General features: G+C 47.9%; 1 protein-coding gene across 4 annotated transcripts in view; it reads right to left on the bottom strand.

Moving 5' to 3' along the window:
* HEATR5A (HEAT repeat containing 5A) overlaps positions 1 to 19,626 on the bottom strand; it is a 175,883-nt gene that overhangs the window by 152,436 nt on the left and 3,821 nt on the right. For 2 of the 4 annotated variants that reach the window (XM_075330385.1, XM_075330383.1), the window contains exons 2-9: positions 18,534 to 18,745; positions 17,443 to 17,551; positions 15,702 to 15,851; positions 14,822 to 14,984; positions 13,525 to 13,685; positions 13,147 to 13,396; positions 6,559 to 6,714; positions 6,197 to 6,447 (exon numbers count right to left, since the gene is read on the bottom strand). In XM_075330385.1, the coding sequence (XP_075186500.1) occupies positions 6,197 to 6,447; positions 6,559 to 6,714; positions 13,147 to 13,396; positions 13,525 to 13,685; positions 14,822 to 14,984; positions 15,702 to 15,851; positions 17,443 to 17,551; positions 18,534 to 18,745 (1,452 nt within the window). Of the gene's footprint in view, positions 1 to 6,196; positions 6,448 to 6,549; positions 6,715 to 13,146; positions 13,397 to 13,524; positions 13,686 to 14,821; positions 14,985 to 15,701; positions 15,852 to 17,442; positions 17,552 to 18,533; positions 18,746 to 19,626 lie in introns of all 4 variants that reach the window. The other 2 variants (XM_075330384.1, XM_075330382.1) reach the window with 1 other exon arrangement.

Raw genomic sequence — 19,626 nt, forward strand, 5'->3', positions numbered from 1 at the left:
AAACTTATAAATTGGTCTAAGGTAAATTCAATCCGAAGGATGTTCGGAGAACTGAAAAACCATGAACCAAAAGAACAATTCAACATGAACAACATGTGTACACAAAAGAACAAACAGCCCGAAGGGAACAGGGGCGGGTGCTGGGTCTCCCAATAGGAGCTAGAAGAAAAGGAATTTACGGTAAGTAAACAAAATTCCCTTCTTCTTTGTCGCTCCATTGGGAGACCCAGACAAATGGGACGTCCAAAAGCAGTCCCTGGGTGGGTAAAAGAATACCTCGATAAAAAGAGCCGAAAACGACCCCCTCTTACAGGTGGGCAACCGCCGCCTGAAGGACTCGCCTACCTAGACTGGCGTCTGCCGAAGCATAGGTATGCACCTGATAGTGTTTCGTGAAAGTGTGCAGACTAGACCAGGTAGCTGCCTGACACACCTGCTGAGCCGTAGCCCGGTGCCGCAATGCCCAGGACGCACCCACGGCTCTGGTAGAATGGGCTTTCAGCCCCAAAGGAAGCGGAAGCCCAGAAGAACGGTAGGCTTCAAGAATCGGTTCCTTGATCCACCGAGCCAAGGTTGACTTGGAAGCCTGCGAACCCTTACGCTGGCCAGCGACAAGGACAAAGAGCGCATCTGAACGGCGCAGGGGCGCCGTGCGAGACACGTAGAGCCGGAGTGCTCTCACCAGATCTAACGAGTGCAAATCCTTTTCACATTGGTGAACTGGATGAGGGCAAAATGAAGGTAAGGAGATATCCTGATTGAGATGAAAAGGGGATACCACCTTAGGGAGAAATTCCGGGACCGGACGCAGAACCACCTTATCCTTGTGAAAAACCAGGAAGGGGGCTTTGCATGACAGCGCTGCAAGCTCCGACACTCTACGGAGCGATGTAACTGCCACTAGAAATGCCACCTTCTGCGAAAGACGTGATAAAGAGACATCCCGCAGCGGCTCGAAAGGTGGTTTCTGAAGAGCCAATAGCACCCTGTTAAGATCCCAGGGTTCCAGCGGACGCTTGTAAGGTGGGACTATGTGGCAAACTCCCTGCAGGAACGTGCGGACCTGCGGAAGCCTGGCTAGGCGCTTTTGAAAAAATACGGATAGCGCCGATACTTGTCCCTTGAGAGAGCCGAGAGACAAACCCTTGTCCATTCCGGATTGAAGGAATGAAAGAAAAGTGGGTAAGGCAAAGGGCCAGGGAGTAAAACCCTTATCAGAGCACCAGGATAAGAAGATCCTCCAAGACCTGTGATAGATCTTGGCGGACGTTGGTTTCCTGGCCTGTCTCATAGTGGCAATGACATCTTGAGATAACCCTGAGGACGCTAGGAGCCAGGACTCAATGGCCACACAGTCAGGTTGAGGGCCGCAGAATTCAGATGGAAAAACGGCCCTTGAGACAGCAAGTCTGGGCGGTCTGGGAGCGCCCACGATTGACCTACCGTGAGATGCCACAGATCCGGGTACCACGACCGCCTCGGCCAATCTGGGGCGACGAGAATGGCGCGACGACAGTCGGACCTGATTTTGCGCAGCACTCTGGGCAGCATCGCCAGAGGAGGAAATACATAGGGCAGTCGAAACTGCGACCAATCCTGAACTAATGCGTCCGCCACCAGAGCTCTGTGATCCTGAGACCGGGCCATGAATGCCGGGACTTTGTTGTTGTGCCGTGACGCCATGAGATCGACGTCCGGCGTTCCCCAGCGGCGACAGATCTCTCGAAACACGTCTGGGTGAAGAGACCATTCCCCCCGCGTCCATGCCCTGTCGACTGAGAAAATCTGCTTCCCAGTTTTCTACGCCCGGGATGTGAACTGCGGAGATGGTGGAAGCTGTGGCTTCCACCCACTGCAGAATCCGTCGGACTTCCTGGAAGGCTTGACGACTGCGAGTGCCGCCTTGGTGGTTGATGTATGCGACGGCAGTGGTGTTGTCCGACTGGATCCGGATCTGCCTGCCCTCCAGCCACCGATGAAAGGCCAATAGGGCTAGATACACTGCCCTTATCTCCAGAATATTGATCTGAAGGGATGACTCTATCGGAGTCCAGGTTCCCTGAGCCCTGTGGTGGAGAAAAACCGCCCCCCACCCTGACAGGCTCGCGTCCGTGGTGACCACAGCCCAGGTGGGGGGTAGGAAGGATTTTCCCTGCGATAGAGAGTTGGGAAGGAGCCACCACTGAAGTGACGTCTTGGTTGCAAGGGAAAGAGAGACGTTCCTGTCGAGTGAAGTCGACCTCCTGTCCCATTTGCGGAGAATGTACCACTGGAGTGGCCGCAGATGGAATTGCGCGAAGGGCACTGCCTCCATCGCTGCCACCATCTTCCCCAGGAAGTGCATGAGGCGCCTCAAGGGGTGTGACTGACCCCGAAGAAGAGATTGCACCCCTGCCTGCAACGAAAGCTGTTTGTCCAGTAGTAGCATGACTACTGCTGACTGAGTATGAAACTCCATCCCAAGGTACGTCAGTGATTGGGTCGGTGTCAACTTGGATTTTGGGAAGTTGTTGATCCACCCGAACTGCTGGAGAGTCGCCAGAGCGACGGAAAGGCTGTTTTGACACGCCATCTGAGAGGGTGCCCTGACCAGAAGATCGTCTAAGTAGGGAATCAGCGAGTGGCCCTGTGAGTGTAGGACCGCCACAACAGATGCCATGACCTTGGTGAACACCCGTGGGGCTGTCGCCAGGCCGAAAGGCAATGCCACGAACTGGAGGTGTTCGTCCCCGATGGCGAAACGCAAAAAGCGTTGATGTTCGGGTGCAATCGGCACATGGAGATAAGCATCCTTGATGTCGATCGATGCTAGGAAGTCTCCTTGTGACATCGAAGCGATGACCGAGCGGAGAGATTCCATCCGAAACCGTCTGGTGCTCACATGTCTGTTGAGCAGTTTGAGGTCCAGAACGGGACGGAACGAGCCGTCCTTCTTTGGCACCACAAACAAGTTGGAGTAAAAGCCGCGACCATGTTCCTGGAGGGGAACAGGGATAACAACTCCTTCTGTCTTCAGAGCGTTCACCGCCTGAAAAAGTGCATCGGCTCGCTCGGGGGGCGGAGATGTTCTGAAGAAACGAGTCGGGGGACGAGAGCTGAACTCTATCCTGTAACCGTGAGACAGAATGTCTCTCACCCATCGGTCTTGAACATGTGGCCACCAGGCGTCGCAAAAGCGGGAGAGCCTGCCCCCGACCGAGGATGCGGTTCGGGGATGCCGAGAGTCATGAGGAGGCCGCCTTGGAAGCAGTGCCTCCTGCGGCCTTTTGGGGGCGTGACTTGGACCGCCACGCATAGGAGTTCCTCTGGCCTTTCTCCGGCCTGCTGGACGAAGAGGATTGGGGCTTGGCGGAGGGACGAAAGGACCGAAACCTCGATTGTATTTTCCGTTGCTGAGGTCTCTTTGGTTTGGACTGGGGTAAGGAGGAGTCCTTTCCCTTGGATTCCTTAATAATCTCATCCAATCGTTCACCAAACAAGCGGTCGCCAGCAAACAGCAAACCGGTTAAGAACCTCTTGGAAGCCGAGTCTGCCTTCCATTCGCGCAGCCACATGGCCCTGCCACAGAGTTAGCGGATGCCACCGCTGTACGGCTAGCAGAGTCTAGAACTGCGTTCATGGCGTAGGAAGATAAAGCTGACGCCTGAGAAGTCAAAGACGCAACCTGCGGAGCAGAATTACGTGTGACCGCATTAATCTCAGCCAGACAAGCTGAAATAGCTTGGAGTGCCCACACGGCTGCAAAAGCCGGGGCAAAAGACGCGCCCGTGGCTTCATAGAAGATTTCACCAGGAGCTCTATCTGCCTGTCAGTGGCATCCTTTAGCGATGAGCCATCTGCAACTGATACCACAGATCTAGCCGCCAATCTAGAGACTGGGGGATCCACCTTGGGACATTGAGCCCAACCCTTAACAACGTCAGAGGGGAAGGGGTAACGTGTGTCAGTAAGGCGCTTAGTAAAGCGCTTGTCCGGAACTGCTCTGGGCTTCTGGACAGCATCTCTGAAGTTAGAGTGATCGAAAAACGCACTCCGTGTACGTTTAGGGAACCGAAACTGGTGTTTCTCCTGCTGAGAAGTCGACTCCTCTACAGGTGGCGGCGGGGGAGAGATATCTAACACCTGGTTGATGGACGAGATAAGGTCATTTACTATGGCGTCCCCTTCAGGTGTGTCAAGATTGAGAGCAACGTCAGGCTCAGAGCCCTGAGCTGCGACGTCCGCCTCGTCCTCCAGAGAGTCCTCAAGCTGGGAATCCGAGCAGCGTGAAGAAGTCGGGGAAGATTCCCAGCGGGCCCGCTTAGCCGGTCTGGGACTGTGGTCCGGGCCGGAGTCCTCCACGTGAGACCTAGGGCCCCCCCTGGGAACGTGCTGCGGCGCGGACAGAGAGGGGCCTGGAGGCGAAGATCCAACAGGGCCCGGGGCCTGTGTAAGGACCGGTCTGGACTGCAAAGCTTCAAGCAGCTTGGCAGACCATTTGTCCATAGACTGAGCCATGGATTGTGAGAGTGACTCAGAGTTTTTCAGCAAAAACTGCAAACTCTGTCCCTGCCGCCTGGACAGGGGGAGCAAGGGGTTCTACCTGAGCCGAGGGGCCCACTAGTGACCGAGGCTCCGGCTGAGCAAGCAAAACAGGGGTTGAGCATTGCTCACAGTGAGGGTAGGTGGAACCCGCAGGTAACTTAGCCGCACAAGAGGTACAGGTCGCAAAATAACCCTGTGCCTTGGCACCCTTGCTCCTTGTGGACGACATGCTGTTGTCTCCTAGGAGAGTGATCACTGAGGGTATATGGGAAGGGTATACAGCCCGACCGAACAGAAATATATAAATATATATATATAGTATCTATTCCGGCACCCTAAGGGGACCAGCACCGGGTGACCGGTGTGGCTTACCGACCGCTAAAAAGCGGAGTGTGTCTCCTCCAGATTCCCTGCCTTAGGTCTCCCAGCGTTGCAGAGCTCTTTCCAGGAAATCCTCCACAGGCAGAATGCCAAAGAAATGGCTGCCGGAGCTCTCTGGGGAGGAGTGGGGCCGTGGGCGGCGTTAGAAAAAGTGCGGGAATCTGGAGTCCCCACAGTGATCAGTGAGGGGGGAGGAAACATACAGGATGCTCCGGCCCTCACATCCGACGTCAGGTCGGCAGTCCCGCCCTTACCCCCGATAGACAGGCCCGGGGGCGGGAGTTTTGCTACTAGGCCGCAATTGAAGCCGGGGACTAAATTTAAGACCGCGGCCGACAAACAGGCGCGGTCGGCGCGGAAGTCCGCCGGACGTCACAAATAAGCAGCTGCTGCAGCGTCCGGGATGAAGGCGCTCCATGCACATCCCCCATGGGGATACAGAGTACCTTAGTGTTGCAGGGCCCGGTCCCTGAGGATATATAAACTCCTGTCCGACAGATTCCCACAGGGGCTGCGGAGGGAGCACGGTCCCAGTGAATGGATGACCGCTCAGGATCCCACTTCTCCCAGAGCCGCTAAGGGATGGTGAAGGAGACGGCATGAGGCTCCGGCCTTTGTACCCACAATGGGTACCTCAACCTTAACAGCACCGCCAACGTAGTGGGGTGAGAAGGGAACATGCCGGGGGCCCCGTGGGGGCCCACTTTTCTTCCAACCGATATAACTAAAATGAGAATGCATGAGTGGATGTGTGCCTCCTTCCACACAAAGCATAAAACTGAGGAGCCCGTGATGCACGGGAGGGTGTATAGGCAGAGGGGAGGGGTTACACTTTTTAAAGTGTAATACTTTGTGTGGCCTCCGGAGGCAGAAGCTATACACCCCAATTGTCTGGGTCTCCCAATGGAGCGACAAAGAAAGCTGAGCATTGTACACAGCCATCTCAGAATGAATGGAGGTGTGGAGTGCATGCACAGGTAGCACGCCATTCACGGGGCCCCGGACAGCCCCATGCTTAGGAGTTCCAATGGTCGGACCTCCACTGATCAGCAAGTTATCACATCATACATTTTAAGGATATAATCTACCCTGTAAAGTCATGTACCTTGCATCCAACTTCTTCTGCCATGCCTTTGTTATCGATATATTGGTTGCACACCAGACCCCCTTATATGAAGCATTGGCAGCGGCCTGATGTTAGTGCCTATTGCCTCAAGCATACTTTGACCCATAAATGAATGTGGTGTGAATGCTCTAGGTGGATATCACGGATCTAGTAAGAGATACTTACCTTTCCTTTTCCCTGTGGTACACCAAGTGGACATAGTCTTATGGAGCCCAGCAGGCCAGCTGTGGCCAGGCTGTACCCACTAACAGCCTCATGAGAAGATTTCAGGGCCACCAGGCGCTCTGCGCAACGATCTAAAAGAGGAGCAGCGAGAGAAGGCAGAGCGACAACCACACAGCGAAGGCACCAAGCTGCAGCTAAGCGGGCACTCACACTAGGGTGCAGGGCTACAGAGATCACAGTGTCCAGGACTCCTAAAAGACAGAGGGAAACCAGCAAGAAAGAAATCTGGTGTTAGTCTTGTACCAGCATCCAAAAACAGACATGACCACAAGCACCTAAAATAGCCGACATACGAGGATTACCGGAGCTGGAGTCTCGCAGCAAAGGAGCAGCCGTGGTGCCCAGTCCTAAGACAAGATCCCCGAGCTCCTGCAGGGCACAGACCAGCGCATGCTGGCTGGCAGTAATGTCTGTAGTACAGGGCCGTGTCTCCATGTTACCGTCACCTAACATAGCATCTAATGAGAAATAAAAGGACGGGTAGCATCGAATTAAGGGGATAGAGGTTACCAACCAGCAGACTGCAACCAAGACATAGCAAACAGGCATACATTACTGAATATGTGCATTATCCCCTGAAATGTCTGCAAATACACAACATGTGCAGTCACCTCTAATTGGGCTGATCTAGACTAAATTATTATTTTTTTTTTTTACTATGGGCCCAAGAAGCATCATGCCGGGCACAGACGGCTCCTGACCGCGATTTTTCAGCTTCTGCTGACCTAATGTTGAGAATGCAGCTACTTCTCTTCTGCTCTGTTGAAAGTGCCTTTATTTCTGACGTCATACTGATTACCAGCCGTCTCCCCGCTACCTAACTGCAGGTAGCTGGCTGTCAATCAGGAGGACATCTGCAGTCACGCCCCATCAAGAGGGCAGCTTGGGAGAGGACGAGCTGATCTGCTGACGTGAAGCAGTAGAATTGCCGGTATGAGCACGCCGCAATTGCTTTGTGCCTGCGCCAGGAAAACAGGCAGGTAGTCAGTAACCAAATGACTACATGTTAGTTTTTAGGCCCATAGTGTAAAAAAAAAAAAAAAAAAAAAAAGAAAAATGTTGACAAGCCTAAAGTGAACACCGCTAGTTTTGAGACCTGCTTCATACAGAGCAGACTGATGCAGTATTAATACTTTTTTGTTTTATAAAAAATGTTGATCTAAAAAAGCTCCTCCTTTTGTACTTTACTCTGATATCTCAAATTTTGTATGTTAGAGATTTGTTGTTTACAGCCATGCTCTTACTGTTTCCTTAAAATAAAGGATTTATCCAATACTGGACAATCCCTTCTTAAATGCTGCAATGCCCCAAATAATATAACACATACTTACTTTTAGGACCGATGCCCTTCTTAGAGGTAGGTGCTATTTTATTTGGGACACTGCAGCATTTACGGAAGCAGTCCCATTATTTTTTTTTTTTTTTTTAATTGAAGAGAACCGGTCACCAGATTTGGCAACTATAAGCTGCGGCCACCACCAGTGAACTCGTATATACAGCATTCCAGAATACTGTATATAAGAGACCAGGCCTGTCTGTACAAAGTAAAAAACATTTTTATTATACTCAACGAGGGGGAGATCCAGTCCGATGGGTGTCGCAGCTCTCTGATCCGACGGGTGTCACTGTTCTGCAGTCCGGCGCCTCCTCTCTGCTGCGATCGCCATCCTCTTCTTCTGAGGCCCATGTGCATGTTGTGTCCTACGTCTTCCACACTGGCCAACATTGAGGTCCTGCGCAGGCGCACTTTGATCTGCCCGGCTCAAGGGAGATCAAAGTATTGTAGTGAACATGCACGGGCAGTCTAACTTTTCCTTGCGACTGCACATTACAGTACTTTGATCTGCCCTCAGTAGGGTAGATCAAAGTGCGCCTGCGCAGGACAGCAATGTCGGCCTGTGTGGATGACGTGTGACACATCATCCATCCTGATCTGGGTAGAAGAAAGATGGAGATCACAGCATAGAGGAGGCGCCGGACCGGAGAGCAGCGACACCAAAGGATTGGACCACTCCCCCAGGTGAGTATAATAAAAGGTACTATATAGAGCAGCCTGAGCTCTTACATACAGCATTCCAGGATACTATATATAAGAGCTCACTGGTGGTGGCCGCAGAAGATAGTCACCAATCTGGTGACAGGTTCCTTTTAAGTGTCTGCATACTGCTACTCTCTTTGGTGTCCGACGCCATTCTTCTCTTCTCAGTGAGGTCACCCTCTGCAGACTCTCTGGGTCACACTGTGCTTTGCATGAAACAGAAGTGGCTTTTATAATACAAGCCTATGGAACGTCAAAAAGAGGCTCTATAGACTTACATTGCATAAGAGACTATTGGCTTAAGCATAGAGCATGGAGTGAGCTGCCTACTAACAAATGTGGTGACGCTGCTGAAAAGAAGAGCAGAAGAACGGTGGCGGACACCGAAGAAGGCAGCGGTGAGTATATTAATACACTCACACTAAGAAATATACACACACACGTAATAAAAAATTATATATATTGTACACACACATACATATATTATATATCTATATCGATAGATAGATAGATATATATATATATATATATATATACACACACACACACACACACACATATAGAGTGCCTACAAGTAGTATTCAACCCCCTGCAGATTTAGCAGGTTTGATAAGATGCAAATAAGTTAGAGCCTGCAAACTTCAAACAAGAGCAGGATTTATTAACAGATGCATAAATCTTACAAACCAACAAGTTATGTTGCTCAGTTAAATTTTAATAAATTTTCAACATAAAAGTGTGGGTCAATTATTATTCAACCCCTAGGTTTAATATTTTGTGGAATAACCCTTGTTTGCAATTACAGCTAATAATCGTCTTTTATAAGACCTGATCAGGCCGGCAGAGGTTCCTTGGAGTTATCTTGGCCCACTCCTCCATGCAGATCTTCTCCAAGTTATCTAGGTTCTTTGGGTGTCTCATGTGGACTTTAATCTTGAGCTCCTTCCACAAGTTTTCAATTGGGTTAAGGTCAGGAGACTGGCTAGGCCACTGCAACACCTTGATTTTTTCCCTCTTGAACCAGGCCTTGGTTTTCTTGGCTGTGTGCTTTGGGTCGTTGTCTTGTTGGAAGATGAAATGACGACCCATCTTAAGATCCTTGATGGAGGAGTGGAAGTTCTTGCCAAAATCTCCAGGTAGGCCGTGCTATCCATCTTCCCATGGATGCGGACCAGATGGCCAGGCCCCTTGGCTGAGAAACAGCCTCACAGCATGATGCTGCCACCACCATGCTTGACTGTAGGGATGGTATTCTTGGGGTCGTATGCAGTGCCATCCAGTCTCCAAACGTCACGTGTGTGGTTGGCACCAAAGATCTCGATCTTGGTCTCATCAGACCAGAGAACCTTGAACCAGTCTTTCTCAGAGTCCTCCAAGTGATCATGAGCAAACTGTAGACGAGCCTTGACATGACACTTTGAAAGTAAAAAGGTACCTTACGGGCTCGTCTGGAACGGAGACCATTGCGGTGGAGTACGTTACTTATGGTATTGACTGAAACCAATGTCCCCACTGCCATGAGATCTTCCCGGAGCTCCTTCCTTGTTGTCCTTGGGTTAGCCTTGACTCTTCGGACAAGCCTGGCCTCGGCACGGGTGGAAACTTTCAAAGGCTGTCCAGGCCGTGGAAGGCTAATAGTAGTTCCATAAGCCTTCCACTTCCGGATGATGCTCCCAACAGTGGAGACAGGTAGGCCCAACTCCTTGGAAAGGGTTTTGTACCCCTTGCCAGCCTTGTGACCCTCCACGATCTTGTCTCTGATGGCCTTGGAATGCTCCTTTGTCTTTCCCATGTTGACCAAGTATGAGTGCTGTTCACAAGTTTGGGGAGGGTCTTAATTACTCAGAAAAGGCTGGAAAAAGAGTTAATTAATCCAAACATGTGAAGCTCATTGTTCTTTGTGCCTGAAATACTTCTAAATACTTTAGGGGAACCAAACAGAATTCTTGTGGTTTGAGGGGTTGAATAATAAATGACCCTGTGAATAAACTTTCCACAATTTAAAAAAAAAAAAATAAAAAAAGAAATAACATTCTTTTTTGCTGCAGTGCATTTCACACTTCCAGGCTGATCTACAGTCCAAATGTCACAATGCCAAGTTAATTCCTTATGTGTAAACCTGCAGGGGGTTGAATACTACTTGTAGGCACTGTAATATATATATATATATATCCGTATTTTTCGCTTTATAAAACGCACTTTTCAAAATGGGGGGGTGCGTTTTATATAGCGGTACCTGGGGGCTCCTGTCTGAGGCGATCGGGCGGCCGGGTGCCTGTGGCTGCATGCAAGCGGCTAGGTACCTGTGCTTGCGTGCGGTGGCAGCCGGGTACCCGTGGCTGTGTGCAGGCGGCAGCCGGGTGCTGTGTGCGGGCGGCAATCGGGTGCCCGTGCGGGCGGCACCCGGCTGCCGCCCGCACACAGGCACCCGGCTGCAGCCCGCACACAGGCACCCGGCTGCAGCCCGCACACAGGCACCCGGCTGCAGCCCGCACACAGGCACCCGGCTGCAGCCCGCACACAGGCACCCGGCTGCAGCCCGCACACAGTCACGGGTACCCGGCTGGCACTCTGTGCATGCGGGGCGGGCGGCTGTGCAGCAAGTTACCAGTTGTCCGCGGTCCCACTTTCAAATGATGGCGCCGGTGGAGCTCTTATATTCAGGTTTATGGTTTATTGCCGTTTCATATGGCTTGCTTGGTAACATGCTGATTTTATCCCTGCACTTGCTTGAAAAATGTTTTGCTCTATTTATACCATTGTATATGGCTCAATGCTATTTTATATGGCCTGCCTGGTAACATGCTGATTCAGTCTAATCCCTGCATTTGCTCGATAGATTGAATTTTGTCTGGTTAACCCTTGATGCAGATGCACGTGCATGATAGTTGTATGTTCACCAGAGGTCTGCAGCAACTTTGTGATAAGACGAGCGCTCACAGAGACAACTCTATTTTGATGCAGTTTTACTGTGGTTTGTTTCATCCCAGTATGACCCTCCATGTGAGATCAAAGAATACAAGGACATTTACCAGTTGAAAACCCTTATAGAAATATAATAAAATCCTCTGCATAGATTTACTACAATGAGCAAATTTAACCGTTTGGTATATTTTCAATCTTGAAACAAAAACTACTCAACCCCTCATTGTCTGTTATGTATTTTTGGTCTCTTTAATTATTTTTTAATAAATAGCCTAATATTAACCCTTTCACGACCGGCCGATTTTTCGCTTTCCGTTTTTTTTTTTCGCCATTCTTTTTCTGAGAGACGTAACTTTTTTATTTTTCAGTCAATATGGTCATGTGAGGGCTCATTTTTTGCGGAACGAGCTGTACTTTTAAATGAAACCATCAGTTTTACCATATTATGTACTAGAAAATGGCAAAAAAATTCCAAATGCTGAAAAATTGCAAAAAAAGTGCGATAGCACTATGGTTTTTGAGATATTTTATTCACTGTGTTCACTATATGGTAAAACTGATGTGTGGGTGTGATGCCTCAGGTCAGTGCGAGTTCGTAGACACCAAACATGTATAGGTTTACTTTTATATAAGGGGTTAAAAAAAAATCGGAAGTTTGTCCGAAAAAAGTGGCGCACGTTTTACGCCATATTCCGTGACCCGTAGCGTTCTCATTTTTCGGGATCTTAGGCTCAATGACGGCTTATTTTTTCCGTCTCGAGCTGACGTTTTTAACGGTACCATTTTTGCGCAGATGCTACGTTTTGATCGCCTCTTATTGCATTTTGCGCAAAAGTTGTGGCGACAAAAAAACGTCGTTTTGGCGTTTGGAATTTTTTTGCCGCTACGCCGTTTACTGATCAGATTAATTGATTTTATATTTTGATAGATCGGGCGTTTCTGAACGCGGCGATACCAAATGTGTGTATATTTTTTATTTTTTTAACCCTTTAATTTTTAATGGGGCGAATGGGGGGTGATTTGAACTTTTAGGTTTTTTTGTTTTTTTTTAATTTTTTAAAACTTATTTTTTTACTTTTTTTTTTTATTTTACTAGTCCCCCTAGGGGGCTATTGCGATCAGCATTCCGATCGCTCTGCAGTATCTGCTGATCACAGCTGGAAGGCTGTAAACAGCAGATACGCTGTCTTTCTCTTTTGCTGTGCTCCGGGCACAGCGAAAGTGAAACCAATTCATGTGTAGTACAGGAGTCATCACATGACCCTGTACTACCATGGCAACTATCGGGAGTCACGTGATCGCGTCACGTGACTTCCGGTTTCGGCGGTAAGTAAAACTTTACCGCGATTGCGCTTATAATGGCGCTGTCATGTATTGACAGCGCCATTATAAGGGGTTAATCGGCACGAGCAGATAACGATTCTGCTCGTGCCTAGCAGGCACACATCTCAGCTGTGAAAATCAGCTGAGATGTGTGCCGATCGCGGCATGCTGCCGCCGGAGGACCGCGGGCAGTAAGATTATGTCATTTAGGACGTAATTTTACGGCCCGCGGTCGTTAAGGGGTTAATGCACTAGCACTTTCCTATAGAATATACATTATATTTATCCAATGGACCTCCTTATACGGACTGATTAGGGGTTGAATACTTTTTCAGGAGACCAACTTCATAAAAACATATATATAATTTTTTCTAAAAATTGCTTGTATTGTGAACCTGTATGAATTTATTTTGTATACCTAAAAAAAAAAAAAAAGAAAAATTCACACTTGTTGAGCCCTTTTTAATGATGTTTGCTTGTATGTCTAATGAAAAATAAAAAATTTAATGTTTTATGAGAATTTGGGTCATTTGAATTTTTTTGGAAGTTCTAATATGACAAAGTGTAAGATGAGTGATAACGAGCACACGAGCTGACCACGTACCCACTGATCTCATGAGCTTCTTTATGATGTCGCACATCTCTCGGGCCGCCTCCAGCTGAGCCTTCTCTCCCAGGAGTTCCCCTAAGGTGGCTCGGAGAATGTAGGAGACGCAGCGTCGGGTACAGGCGGCCTCCACTGCTGTTGGAGTTGCCTTTTGATGGGACACAATGTCCAACAGATGAGCCACGAGCACCGGGACATTTCTGGATAGCCAATGGCCTCCTAGTGTACTGATGAAAATAATGTATGCCTATGGAGATGAGGAGATAAAGCTCTGTGAATTACAGATGAACATGTGAGAAATTCTAGTTTTTCTTTGCTTTTGCTGAACATTCACTCTCCCTACTGAATGTAAAGGATGTGAATCCATACGTGTACCTGAGTTGCTCCCAGCCGCACATGGCGAGTGGTACTGCTATTTCCGCCCAGCATGTCTCCGCCACCTCGCAGAAAGCCAGAATTTCCACGCAAGAACCCAGTAGACAACAGGCCAAGAGCATCCTCCAGTGATATTCTACGTGTGCCTTGCCTTGAGGGGGCTGACAGACCAAAAAAAAAAAAAAAAAACCATTTATTGCATACCAGATCATAGGCTAAAAGCATTAACTGGTGACACAGAGCTGATGTAGCCTTACAGACAAAATAGAAACATGTTACAGGTCCCTTGTTGGTTCTCTCAGCAACAATGACGTGTACTTCTGGACTCCCTCCCCACGGCCACACGTCTTCACACCGGTATGTGATTACTCCCCATGATTGAATGGGGGAGAAAAGTGCCTCACTTTGTGTTTGATACTCACCCCTGACGAAGCCGCTGTGCCCACACCGGTATGCCCACAGGGGCGTGCTTACATGCTAAAAGGGCAGAACTGCCAAGGGAACTCATGCCCTTGTGACTAGTCCCTGCGCTCATTAGCATATAATACGGGATCTTTAGAAATACTCTTTCTAAAGATCTCTTTATCTATGCTAGTGTATACAGGGACAGTTAGGCAGGGAATATAAATATACACTCAGAACTGCTCATGGTTCTGGGTGCATACAAGATCTGCAGGTTCACTTTAAAGTGGTACTTTTGAGGAGATTAAAAAAAAAAAAATTCTACTCTCCCTGCCCTAAAAAACTATGAGCTGCACAGTTCTGTTCCAGTACCTGTAAATCAGTGTGACAGGAGCTGCTGTTCGCTGATTCCCTTCCCCTCTGGGATGTTACAGCCACTTCAGGGGACGTGGCCTACTCCTGGTGTGTAATAGCTGACAGCCCCCTCATAAGAGCTGTTACTGTTCTGTCCAAGAGCAGGAGGCAGGGCAGGGATGTGGTCATGACCCCGTTATCAGTCAGCAGTGAAGCAGCTATTATCAGGGGGTGGGCTTATACCAAAAGCATGAAGCAGGCCATGTCCCAGAAGTGTGATGTAACATCTCAGAGGGAAAGGGGAGCAGCAAAGAGCAGCTCCTGTCACACTGAATTACAGGTACAGGAACAGCACTGTACAGCTCATCTCTATATATTTTATGGCGCAGGGACAGTAGAAGAATTTTTTTCTTTCCCTGGATTATCCCTTTAAGTTGGAGCATCGCATTAAGTCAAGATCTATAAAATGCACTAAACAATAAATACAGAAGAAAGAAGGGTAATCCAATAGTGATCCCCAATACACAGAAGTGTCACTCACATGTTCCGTGCACAGCCCTTGCAAGAACCTTTCCCAAAAGGCGAGAAACTCCCAAGCGTACATCGTAGCTGCTCCCTTCAAAGGCTTTGAAGCAGAGAGAGACCAAGCTCTCGAGGTCAGAGCCCGACATGAAGGATGCTTCATTTTGAAGAGCCAGGAGACACTGCAGAGAAGATTATGTAAAGGCAGTCAGCACAAAAAGCAGAGATATCCTTATGAGACACACCCAAAAAAACAACAAAAAAAAAAACCACACTAAGTAAGGCCAGGTTCCCATTTGGAGTTTCGTTTCTATGCTCAGAAAAAAAAATGGGAACTAGTTCAAGAAGTAAATCTGTTCTATAACCAAAATAACCAATGCCACACTGACCACCATTGACAGTAATAGTTTCCATTTGGGAGGTCATCATACAGAGCCTTTTCTTCTGGTGGAAGTGGCAGAACAAACTGACAAGTGTGAGCCAAGTCTTAAAAGAACAGGCAGACATGAAAGATTATCTAAGGATCACTCCTTGTCTTAGGGTATGTGCCCACGATCAGGAATCAATGCATCCTGACCTGCGGTTCCTCCGCAGGAGACCGCAGCTGCTCATGCCCACGATCAGGGTTCAGTGCGCTGCGGTCTGTCGCTGTGTTCTCCGTACGGAGGACGCATGAGATTCCGCAGCAAACAACTGACATGCTGCGGTCTTGAAAGACGCTCCGCAGGTCAGTGTTTGCTGCGGAAAAAAAGAAGCATAGTGGAGATGGGATTTCTAGTAATCCCGTCCACTATACTTGTACTGTACACTGCAGCGGTTTGGACGCAGCTGAGGTAGGCTGCGTCCAAACCGCTGCAAATACTGATCGTGGGCACATGCCCTTAGAGGTTCTTAATTACCTGTGCAGTAGCGCAGCGCACAGACATGGATCGATCTGTCAGACATGAGCGGGCTGCCTTGTAGATGTCCCGGTGACAAGACGAGGCAGAGGATCCAAGCCCAGCCACAATCCTCTCCAGACTCAGCATTATCTCAGTGCGTCCCTGAGACTGAAGATGAGAAAAAAAGGATACAAAACAATGAAATGTCTATAACGCAATTCTCTACTATTGTAAAAAAAATACGTAAAACTAGAGCATCTTTTCTCAGAATTTAATATGAATGACTATGTAATTCCTCCCAAATAAATGAATAAATGGACTGTGGGGCATACTTTCCCACTACTTTTACCCTATTGTATAGTTGTATATTTTTGAGTCTTGCACCTTGTTCACATTATTGGTGTTCCAGACGTCCATTCTTTAATTAGTATGCATTTTCTGTCTGAGAAACCTTCCCCACCCATAGCCATGTGTCTTATTTCACATATATAGCTTGGTCCTTTGCTTCCCATACAGAGCAAGTTTTTTTTAACTGCAGGGGAGGTCACATGTAAGTTTAGGGACCCCAAAAAGAGATTACCTTGGCGTGGTTTGGGGCTCTTTTGGGTTTGGGGCTCTAAATATCTCTTGTATTCCTATGATTCATAGCAGTTATGCATTTTCCATTTTTTATGTTTTTTCAATTTTTCAGATAGTTCATTGCATTTTTCAGTCTAGTATTCCCATAGCAGTTCTGCTTTTCATTATTCCCCTATACACTGTGACTAGTGTGCAACTCTTTATCCTATTGTATACTTTCCCACCAGAGCAGACACAGACAGCAGAGGGCCTGTACTGTATATGGGCCCTTTGCAGTTCTATAATGTGTCTGCGGCAGAAGTGGACCCCTACCCTCTTGGTCCCGTGTGAATTCACCGATGGCACACATGGCATGTCCGCCTGATTCCCACTCTCAATGCATCTTAATCTGGAGAGCTTATTTCAGCAGTGGGTTACATAGCGATCTAAACTCAATGGCCGCTGACCAGCACCTTCTATTCAGGATAATAACAGATTTCGAATAATGTTCTTTTACTTTCTGGTAAATACAGAAAAAGCACTTTGAAGAGCATATTCACAAGCCTCATACAGTCAAGGTGGTGGAGCTGCTCCCCATAATCAGGCTGGAGGACTCTGCTCCTGGCTTCATTGATGCCCCATAAACTGGATACACCATGACATTGGGCACATTGAGCAGTAAAGAGAGTTGCAGTGGTCTCGGCTTCACCTGCGTAAAAAGTGTGCGCACCGGATGATCATTTTCATATGCAGCATATTTCATACTTGAAGAGGTTGTCCACTACTTTAAAAACTGATAGTCTATCCTTAGGATAGGTCAACAAAGTTTGATCAGCTGTTATCAGTGCCAAAAACAGTGCTGGAGCTGCTCCGTCTTCTGATAGCGGCCGCATACTGCACATCTGCTTCCCATTCAAATCAATAGAAGGCGGGTGTGCAGTATCCGGCCACGGCCGCTATCAGATGACGGAGCAGCTCCGGAACTGAGCATTTATAGCAGTCTGCACCAAAACTAGATGATTGGCAGGGGTGTGGGGTGCTGTGCCAGCCGATCAGACATTGATGACCTCTCCTAAGGATAAGCCACCAATGTTTAAGTAGTGGTCAACCTCTTTAATAAATAGCCCAGCCAGATCTACAGAAACCTAATATAATGGGGCCTGCATCCCTAAACAGGACTGCTGTAATTGTAGAAACTCACCTCTTGACTTCGCAGAACTTTAAGTAGGTTGCTGACAGTGTCACCGAATGTGCTTCCTAAAAGACGGCCCAACTTATGGTACAGTGACCCAAGACACGCAACAGCAGCGCTGCAAAGAAAGAGCAAAGGCATCTTCAGATTGCTAGCCGACACTGAAGCTGGCCATACACACTGGATAGCTGCGGGCTATGCACCCCATGCACTGGAAGGCTGCACGTTCCTTTACGTTCTAGAAGAGAACACTCATCTGGCAGCGGATCATCTCCTCACCCAACAAAAGGATCAGCGACTGAATTGTAAAAGTCCGATCCTTATATCCTTCAATGGTCAGATGACAGTTGGTGGGACCCCACATGCATATTAGGCCTCCCACATCAGTTTTTTGCTCCCACATCCGTTTTGTGACGATTATGGCAAAACTGATGTGACTGATCCTGTCAAAAAAACGGATCCGTCGTACTATTATTTTTTCATGGCAAAGGGGGGCGCGAGAGCAAGGGGGGGCGCGAGATTTTATGACCAGTATTGAATTTACAACACTTTTGGGCATGCTCGATATTAAAAAAAAAAAAAAAGTCATGTGTCGACGGATCCATAATTTGACGGATTATGACGGATCCTGCACCCATAGGCTTCCATTACAACAAACGACGGATAGCGACAGATCGGTCCCTGTTTGTTTTTTCAAAGCACACAAAAAAAGTTCCTATGGACGTTGTGTCCATCACATTTGTCTATGGATCCATCGTACGACAGGTGAGGCCACCTGTCGCTAATACAAGTCAATAAGAAAAAAACGGAACCAGCACTGGATCCAGTTTTTTTTTTTTCACATTTTGACGGATTGTGGCTGATGGCGAAAAAAACGGATGTGTGAAAGGGACCTTAAACTTGATTCATCCTGCTCTAATTAGCATGTTTGGCTGACTTATCTAATATGTATGGAAACCTTTATCTAATGTTTCATTTTTAGTATTAAATATGTATTATACAAAAAACGTTAAACCTGAAAACAATGAGAAAAAAAAAAAAAAAAAAGGACTAAATATTTACAAGATGAAGAAATGTTCAGAACCCTTCAGAATACTTACAGCTTGTTTGGGAGGGAGCTGGGAGAGTCGTCCTTGCTGCGGATCAGCTCATTGCATTTGTCAATGGTCTCATACACATAAAACGTATCTCCTGTGCTGTAAACAACGGCAAGATTGTGCGCCAGCAAGTGACGGACCGGGGGACCGGGAGAGCCCATCATGATCAGGGTCAGCTGCTCCACCAACTGCTTCTGATCCTGTTTAACTGCAGCCTGAAAACAGCACAGATTTCATGGGTTAATGAGAACCTGTAACAATGTGTCCAGACAAAGAGTATTATTCTTCAGCCGATGCATACAGCAAACAACGTATTTGGTAGGAAAAGCCATTACTTATTCTGACTTTTCTACAACCTTTGTATAAACTAGAATATATTCAATCATAAAACATTAACAATGGATAAATATTATTTAACTCTGTAAGCCACTCCTGATGTGATCAGAAGAAAAGGGCGCACAGATTGCACCCAATGTAGGCAGGTACTGAGGTGTCAGATACATTCAGCTTAAAGCGCCACTCCAGCGGGTTTGTTATGTTACTGTTTTCCAGAGCTGGAGTGGCGCTTTAAATCTAAGACCCCTGTCATATACTCACCTTCCGGCAGCTTCACCATTTACCGACGCAGCTACGGTCTTGTGACTGTAACTTTGACTGGCCCAAAATCACGTCACAAGTGCTCAGACAAGTCTATGAGGCTCTCATAGACTTGTATTGAGTTGTGGACCTGCCGGCAGGTGACAAATCACCGGAGACCAAAAGCAGCGGCACTGGAAAAGGATGAAGCCATCAGAAGGTGAGTATAAGACAGGGGCTTATATTTAAAGCATTACTACAGCGAAGATATAAAAAAAAAAAGCCCTACTGGATCAGAGTTTTAAAGGGATGGTCCATAGACAAAAATCTTTATATAATATCGCGGGTAGAGCAGAAGACATAGCTGCCCTCGTGCGCACCGGTGAGCTAAATGAGCAGGCGCTAGATTATGGTCGGGTACGAAGATGGCGCTGGTGAGGTCATGCACAGCGCCGACCATAATCTCGCGCCTGCGCATTTAGCTCACCGGCGCACGCAAGGGCAGCTATGTTTTCTGCTC

The sequence above is a fragment of the Anomaloglossus baeobatrachus genome, chromosome 12 (genome assembly GCF_048569485.1).
Source record: "Anomaloglossus baeobatrachus isolate aAnoBae1 chromosome 12, aAnoBae1.hap1, whole genome shotgun sequence".
Lineage (NCBI taxonomy): Eukaryota > Metazoa > Chordata > Amphibia > Anura > Aromobatidae > Anomaloglossus > Anomaloglossus baeobatrachus.